This window comes from Chrysochloris asiatica, unplaced genomic scaffold (assembly GCF_000296735.1).
Source record: "Chrysochloris asiatica unplaced genomic scaffold, ChrAsi1.0 scaffold00132, whole genome shotgun sequence".
In the NCBI taxonomy this organism is placed as follows: Eukaryota; Metazoa; Chordata; class Mammalia; order Afrosoricida; family Chrysochloridae; genus Chrysochloris; species Chrysochloris asiatica.
Genome location: NW_006408650.1, coordinates 8,423,005 through 8,431,540, shown reverse-complemented (window position 1 = coordinate 8,431,540; position 8,536 = coordinate 8,423,005). Strand labels below are relative to the sequence as shown.

The following is an 8,536-nucleotide window of genomic DNA, read 5'->3' as shown; positions in this document are numbered from 1 at the left end:
GCTGTGAAATAATGCACTAGACAACTGCAAGGTCGGTTTGAGGCACAAGGTCTGCAGTTCAAACTCACCAGCCGCTCCTTGGAAATCCTAGACAGGCTCACTGTGAGTTGGAACTGACTCAATGGCACTTAATGACAAGTCCTTATGGGAACAGATTTGTCAGTCCTTTCTCCCACCTAGCTGCTGGGTGGGCTCAGCTGCCAATCTTATGGTAAGCAGCTGAGCACTTACCTGGTGCACCAAAATTTGACTTTCCGAGGGTAGCAACCTTAGAACCCACCCAGCCCAGCTCTCTGGTTTTTCTGGAATGTTCAGTCCATGGGGAAAACGCTTGATTTGCTTGTTTGTTCGTTTTTTAACAGGGGCATCTGCACCCACCCTGGACTCGTGGGTAATTTCTGTAAACTGGCTTCTCAGCCCCCCACACTGTCCCCAAGGGGCAGGACAAAGGCCTTGGCTCTGTTACTGATCCTCTCTACATACCCTTCCTTCTTCTCAAGATGAATGGAATAGCTCAGCCAGATCCAAAAAAAACCTCCCACTTGTCTGAGAACTAGGTTCCTGACCCAGTACTCTCAGGGTGCTAGCACCTCCCAGTAGGGGCTCCCCGGCCAGCAGAAAGAGACAGCGGCAGACTTGCTTAGACGAAGCTGCAGACCCTTTGGGAAAAGGCCTAGGGATCAGCTACCACTGAGCCATACAGGGGATTCAGGGTTTAGTCTGCTTTGATTCCCCGGACCATGGGTCACCACTCTTCTAGAACTTTCTGTGTCATGAACCCAAACCCAAAGCCCTTCCCCACAGTCCAACAAACAATGAGAACTGTAAAATCGAGGCAGCAAATGTGTATAAACTGCTTTGCAGTTTGATGGAAACAGAGCCACGTGCCCCCCTCTCTGACATCCTGCAAGAATCTCGCACCCCTTGGCTTGGTTTGGAACTTGAAATCACACACTGAGACTTGTGGGCCTGGACCAGCTTGGCCTTGAGGGACTCGTTCTGTGGAGGGGTGGGGGCAGAGCTGGTTGTACCCCAGGACAGCCTTCCTTGGCCACTAGCTGAGTTTGGTGGGTGGGAGAGAGAACTGTAGGTAATGGAAGATGAAGATGATGATGGAGAGGTGAGCTGATGAAGGAGGCCTGACAAGGCCCCAGGATGTCAGAAATCACCCTATAACTAATGGGGAGACAGGTCCCAGCAGACAACACTGAGGCCCATGCAACTGGGGAATGGTGGCGGCTTGGTCAGGTAGTGGGGAGCAAGTGACCTGGCAGGGTCAGGAGAACCTCACTGCAGGATACTGCACTAGCCGGGGGATCAGTGACCTGGGTTTCCAGTCCCTACCAATACCAGTACCAGTACCAGCTCACCTCCCTGTGTATCTCAGTAGAACTGTGCTCCACAGGGTTTTCAACGGCTGGTTGTTCAGAAGTCGATTACCAGGCCTTTCTTCTGAGGTACCTCTGGGTGGATTTGAACCTCACTCCATCCTTTCAGTAAGCAGTCAACTAGGTTGACCATTTGCACCGACTGTGATGTCCTCTTGGGCTGTGCAGTGTTCTGTGCTGGCCACCCCCTCACTAAGCCTCCACCCCTCCCCAAGCTCCAGTGTCCCGAGCTCCAAAGTGAGGCAGGTAATCTAACCCTACCCATTGCCTTTCAGACCTTGGGGTTACTTGGTCAGGTGGATGGCCACAGCTCCTTAGTCCTGTGGAAAGAATCATGTCTGGATGTGAGGCCGTATTCGGGCTGATTCTGTTATGTCATGGCTTTGCCCAAGCCAGCCTCAGTTTCTCACTCCACCTTAGGACCACAGCTGCCACAAAAAAAGATTTCTAGTGAACAACAGGTGTGGTTGTTGCTTTCTCCAAATCATGACTCCGCTTCCTGCTACAGAATACCTCTAGGACCACACGGGAGGGGTGTAGCCTCAGCCTGCTGTGGTCACAACTTGAGGAAGACTTATTGAATTCCAGAGGTGGGACCATCCCATCCCATCCCTACATGCCATCCATTGTACACTCCAGGGCCACCAACTGTCTGTCAGGACTGTGGTGGATTGTGTGTAGCTGTGATGCCGGAAGCTACGCTACTGGTATTTCAAATACCAGCAGGGTCACCTGTGGTGGACAGGTTTCGGTGGAGCTTCCAGACTAAGACACACTAGGAAGAAAGACCTGGTGATCTGCTGAAAATTAGTCAACGAAAAGCCTTTGCATTAGGGCAGAATATTGCCAGGTACCGTACTGGAAGATGAGACCCCCTCTAGGCTGGAAGGCTCTCAAAATACACACTGGCCCCAACAATGCATGGTGCTTGCTTATGCTGTGGAGTCTCTTCTGACTCAGAGCGACCCTATATAGGGTTTCTGAGGCTGTAAATCTTTATGGGAGCAGAAAGCCTCATCTTTCTCCCATGGAACAGTTGGTTGTTTCGAACTGCTGACCTTAAGGTTCGCAGCCTGATTCGTAACCACTATGCTACCAGAGCTCCTTAACAATGCATGGACATAGCAACAATTGTGAAGATGAAGCAGGGCTGGGCAATGATCCGTTCTCTTGTATGTAAGTTTGCCAAGAATCCAAACGGACTCAACAGTAACCGGCACCGTGCACTGGGAGGGAGTCTGAGCCCAGGAAGGAGGTGATGAGCTTTGTCCGTACCTGATTTCTTGGTGCTGCTGGGAAGACAGGGTGTGGGCAGGAAGCCTGCATGGAGGCTCAGACATTTCTGGACTCTTCTTCTTCCTCTTCCTGCAGTCTTCTCTCTGGTTTCTTTCCTTCAGAGAAGAATCCAGCAGAAAGTTTGGTCTCTGAAGAGCTAAGAAAAAAAAGAAGCGCAATGCAGACCAGGTGGGAGGACAAGGAGAAAGCGCAAACACAGAGATTTGAAGAGGGGAAGAGAATGGAAACCCAGAGGTGAAGAGGGAACAGGGGGATGTGGAGGAGAAGATGCACAAGGAAACGGGCCTCCCCTCTGAGTGAGCAAACCCAAACCAGGTATGGTCAAGTCAGCTCCAACTCATGGTGACCCCATTGTGTCAGATAGAGCTGGACTCCATAGGGTTTTCAATGGCAGACTTTTCCCAGAAATAGACTGCCAGGTAGTTCCTCTGAGGCACCTAGGAGTAGATTAGCAGTCAAATGTGTTCATCATTTGTACCACCCAAGGAGCTTCCTATGACAGTTGCTTGCTGCCAAATCAGACTTGGCAAAGACGTTATAGGAAGTGTGCTCCTGGTCCAGTAGCTGCTCCCTTCTCTGGTGCTGGAGACCAAGATGAAGGTGCCAACAGGGACTTATCTATGCCACCATTTTTCTGACCATGTTCAGGGGGAAGCTCAAAGATGACCACCCTAAAAACATCATCACTGGAGCTTTCAAAACCCTGAGACTCTGAGGGGAAGGGTGCCATCCAGCAACCGGTCCTGGAGGAGCTGGTTGACAGACAGCGTGGCCGCTTCTCCAGGGAGGAGATCTAGAACATGCAGGTTCATCCCCGTGGGTGCCAACAAAAACTACAAGGACATGCGCTACGTCATCATACAGGGCAACGCCAAGGCCCAGAAGTAGGGGGACCCTGTGGCCAGTCCAACACCATCATTGTGACCCCAATAAAATTGAACTGGTTTTTGTTTCTTTAAAAAAAAAAAAAAGAAAAAAGCTTTGGCAAAGGCTACACTGAGTTTTCATTACAGGGTCTACTGCGGGTGGCTGCGTTCTTGTGTAGCTGCAAAGGAAAAGGCCCCAGATGGGGGAGAGGAGGTGCCCCACCTGGTCTGGCTTCAAGAGCAAAGAGAAGAGCTAGAGAGACATTAAGGAGACCACCTAAATATCATGGTAAGAGCTGAAGCTAGCCATGCACTTAGGGGAGATCCTCAGAAGTCAGCCCTACATGCTCATCTTCCCCAGAGGAAGCCAGAGTCAACAGACAGATAACAGACGCGCAATGGTGACAGACGCAGGGATGGCATTCAAGGTGTAAGTATCGGTGTCTCCCCATCGGAAACAAGGAAGAGTGAAGAAGTGAAAGACACAGGAAACAGTATGTCTGTAGGACCAACGGACCACTTGAACCCCAGCCTCCATGGCCCTAGACCAGAACTACTAGACCAGGAATGCCCAGCTATCACTGCTGACAGCCTGAAGAGATCATACTAGAAGGTCCTGGACAGAGTGGGAGAAAAATGTGAAACAAACTCAAAATAAGAAGAAGTCCAGGCTTACTGGTCTGATAGAGGCTTGTGGAAATCCTGAGACTATGGCCTTGAAGATACTATTCAAGCCTGGAAGTGAACTCACCTCCATGGCTTAACATTTAATAATGTTAATGTTAACCACTGACTTTGCAGTTAGAGTCCAGTGTTAATCCTAAGCACCATGCCAGAACCCCATTGTGGGCTTTAGAATTTAACTTTGCCCAAAGTCTTTGGCCCTGTTTCCTGAGGGATCACTCTAAATCTTGAGGATTTCCTGAACAATTGAGGTACCTTTGTTACCTAAACCACAGCAGAGAGTCTAGACCCACCACCATCCATGGAAGGAAACCAATCAAAGCTTCCCAGCACCCCCACACTCACACACAAGTCTCATGCCCCAAAGAAAGCCCCAGAGTTTTCCAGTGCCCCCACCCTCCTGATCGCCCCTGCCTCCACACCCCCTCCCAGGGAAGGGCAGGTCTGGACACAGTGATGTCAGGACTTGGCAGCTCCCCTGGCATTCTTTGACCCACCTCCTGACCACCCAGATGGTACCCAAGCTGTAGATGGCTCCTGGTGAGTCCCCTCTGTATATGGTCTGACATGGAAGGGGAGGGAAGGGGAGCACGGGGTGGAAGATCCTGCTTACTGCCCCTCCCCCCTACACACACCTCTTATGGCCTCTCTACCTTCCCTCCTCATCCTTGTTTCTTCTTCTGTTTAAACATTTAACTGTGTTTTGGGTGAAAGTTTACAAAGCAAATTGGTTTTCCATTCTACAACGCATGCACACTTTGGAACGGTGCTCTTCCCATTTCCTACCTGGGCTTCCCCCACCACCCGCCTCCCCACCCTCTGCAAATGCTGCCCTTCTGATCTCTATGGTTGATTGTTCTAAGAAGTACCTACTTCCTTATTGTTGTCATTGTTGTTGTGTGCCATTGAATCATTCTGATGCTGCATAGGGTTTCTGAGAGCAGCTTTGAATTGCTGACCTTGCAGTTACCAGCCCAGTGCTTATCCGAAAGTGTCACATCAGGGCCCACACCTTGTAGGCTTGTCTAATAATGCTAAAGGAGCTCTGGTAGTGTAGTGGGTATGAATCGGGCTGCTAACCTCAGGGTCAGCAGTTCGAAACTACCAGCTGTTCCGTGGGAGAAAGATGAGGCTTTCTGCTCCTGTAAAGATTTACAGCCTCAGAAACCCTGTATAGGGTTGCTATGAGTTGGAATTGACACGATGGCACACAACAACAACAATGTGGCAATGACATGAGAGAGGCTCTGGAAGCTGAGAGAAACCGTGACCAACAGTTACAAGAAAACAAAGAACACAGTCCTGCAATCACAAGTAACTGGATTCTGCCAACAACTTGCATGAACCTGTGAGTGAATTCGGCCTCAGTGCCTCCAGATAAGAGCTCAGCCTAGCCAACCCCTTGATTCTGGCCTTCAGGGGCCTCCAGTCAAGCCCATCCCAGATTTTGACCCACAGGACTGTGAGCTAATAGTGCTGTTTTAAGCCACTATGCTTGTCGTAACTTGTCACACACAAACGGAGAATTAACACAGGTGCCTGAACAAGAAGTTTCCAGGGCATGTCTGTTGGCTTCAGGCAAGAAGCAAATGGCAGTATTCTGACTTTGTCCACAGGATGCAATTCAGGCATTAGGGTCATGGGGCAGAGACAAAGAGAAAGAGAGAACTACTCATTCCTATTTTTAAGGGACTGTCTGGAAGACCATTCTGGGCCTTAAACCATGGCTAGATAAGTTGCTAGAAAGAATCTTGCTTTGACCAAGGATTGGAAGATCCAGGCAGCATCAGAACTGGACAGAAATAAAAGGAAAAGTTAGCAGAGAAGCCGACTTACAAGAAACCTGAATAAATTAGACCTTGTTGTTGTTTGTTGTTAGGTGCTATCGAGTGGTACTGACCCATAGTGACCTTATGCAAACAGACCAAAACACTGCCCGATCCTGGACCAACCCATGCTTGAGTTCATCGATGCTGCCACTTGGCCGATCCATCTCATTGGGGTTCTTCCTTCCTTTTCTCTGACTCTCCACCTTACTAAACATGATATCCTTCTCCAGCGACTGCTCCCTTCTGACAATATGTCCAAAGTATGAGAGACGAAGTTTGGCCTAACCCCTCTCAAAATGCCTTTTCATGGTATAGTGTTGTTACTAAGGAACAAAGATTACATTTCCCAGCAGCCCTTGCAGATCGGCATGGGCATGTGACTAGTTCTCACCAATGGGATGTGAGCAAAAGAGATGGGTGCCATTTCTGAGCTAAGACAGTAGGCAGTGGGTGTGCCCTCTCCTTATTCTGCCAGCTGGGTGCAGATGACACGGGGACCCCAGGGAATGACCGACCCGGAGATGGGAGAGTCTGGGGCCCTGAGTCATCATGTGGAGAAAAGCTAGTGATCTTCTGAAACATCTGTCTTGGTCTGCTATATGAAAAAGAAATCCGTTTCTAAGATCTTTGAACCTTTCTCTCTCAATTTTTTAAAATAATGGTAAATACACATATATAGCAAGGATCCCTGGTGGTGTGGCGGTTAGATGCTCACCTGTTGTTGTTAAGAGCCATCGAGTTGGTTCCAACTCACAGTAAGTCTGTATAGGGTCTCCAAGGAGCAACTGGTGGGTTTGAACCATCAACCTTGAGGTTAGCAGACCAGTGCTAACCCTAGAGTGCCACACCACGATAACCAAAAAGTCAGTTTGAGCCCACCAACTGCTGCGTGGGAGGAAGATATGGCTGTCTGCTTCTGTAAAGATTATAGCCTTGGAAACCCCATGGGGCCGTTCTACATAAGGCTCTGTGAGTACAAATCAACTTGACAGCAACAAACCTGTATGTAATGAACCATTTCTTTCTATGTCCATTTCAGCAGCATGAATGACACCTGTCCCATCATGCTGTGTGACCATCACTGCTGTCTGTTCCCAAAGCTTCCCACTGTCTTTCCTGGAAGCTCAGTGGCCCCAGGCAGTGACTCCACCTCCCCCACCCCACACCTTTGGCAACTTTGAAAAGACTTGAGACTGGATACATTGACCTATTCTGGAGTTTTCCCTTTCTACATTTGTGTAGAAGCTCCATTTGTCATGGCTCTTTAAAAACCAAAAAGAATGAACCAAGGGCCATTGAGTGGATTATGACCCATAGTGGCCCCATGTGTATCAGATCAGAGCTGTGCTCCACAGGTTTTCAATAGATGCTTTTTCAGAGGTATGTTGTCAATCCTTTCTTCCTAGATACCTCTGGGTGGTCTTGAACTACCAACCTTTAGGTTAGCAGGAGAGCACCTTAGACATCTGCACCAATCTACTTACTCTTGCACTTGGTTAGTGGCAGTTGATTCATTCAAGACACATCTTGCACTCGTGTCTCAATCCAACTCAAGTTGTACAAGGTGCTGACTAAACTTCTGGGATGGAAGCCTCCAAATATCCTTGTATTTCACTTTCTGTGGCTGGCTCCCACCCCGGTCTTGGTTCACACTGTCTGCTTGCTCTGAAGTCTGGCTGACTCAGCTGGCCTGGGCCACCATCCATCTGCTGCCAATGAGTGCCTGGCTCACAGCAGAATGCACATTTATTCCCCCCAAACATAGGGTTCCTTTTTTCAGCAAAAGTGGTGCAGCAGTCTATTTGGAGGTGCGAGAAGCTATTCGGCACCTGGGTCCTGGTAACTTTGGGCAACAGCCAGGGGACACTCAGCGCCATGTGAGAGCCTCCAGATTGGGGGAGAAGTGGAGAGGGGGAGGAAGCCAGAGGAGGCGACAATTCTCTCAGAAAGCAATTAAGCATTTCTTGGTGGCCTAAGGGACAACCTCAACCTTGTGTACTTTTCCTCTGGAGAGGCTGAAGAGTGGGGTGGGGGGGGAGGGGGAGGAGAGGATTTGTAGTTGCAGTTCTGGAGAATTCTGCTTTGTAATGCAGCGTTGAGGGACTCTGAGAAGCTGGCTGCAGAAAGGGAGGCCCACTGCCCAGGACAGTCCCTCCAGGGCCAACATTAACCTCAGTTCCTGGTTAGTATAAAGAGCCATAGATATGTAGTGCGTTGGCCGGGAATTGAACCTTGGTCTCCTGCCCAGAAGTCGAGAATTCTACCACTGAGCCATCAGGATTTGGAGCTGATTCAGGGCAGCTAATGGCACCATAGAGGCAATAGCTCACCCTTCTTGGGAAACAGCAGCATGAGGAAGCTCAAGAATGGACCCCAGTGAACTCAAGACACAAAGAAGCCACCCCCCAACCCCATTCATTTCTGAAGTAAAGCTACCCATCGCCAGCCCCAGCAAAGAACAGAATCCTGAGCT

The 8,536-nt window shown here is 49.5% G+C and overlaps 1 protein-coding gene across 1 annotated transcript in view; it reads left to right on the top strand.

The window, feature by feature from the left end:
* GPR142 (G protein-coupled receptor 142) overlaps positions 1-8,536 on the top strand; it is a 57,898-nt gene that overhangs the window by 14,043 nt on the left and 35,319 nt on the right. Inside the window, exon 6 of the mRNA XM_006869689.1 lies at positions 3,469-3,568. Within this exon, the coding sequence (XP_006869751.1) occupies positions 3,469-3,568 (100 nt within the window). The remainder of the gene's footprint in view (positions 1-3,468; positions 3,569-8,536) is intronic.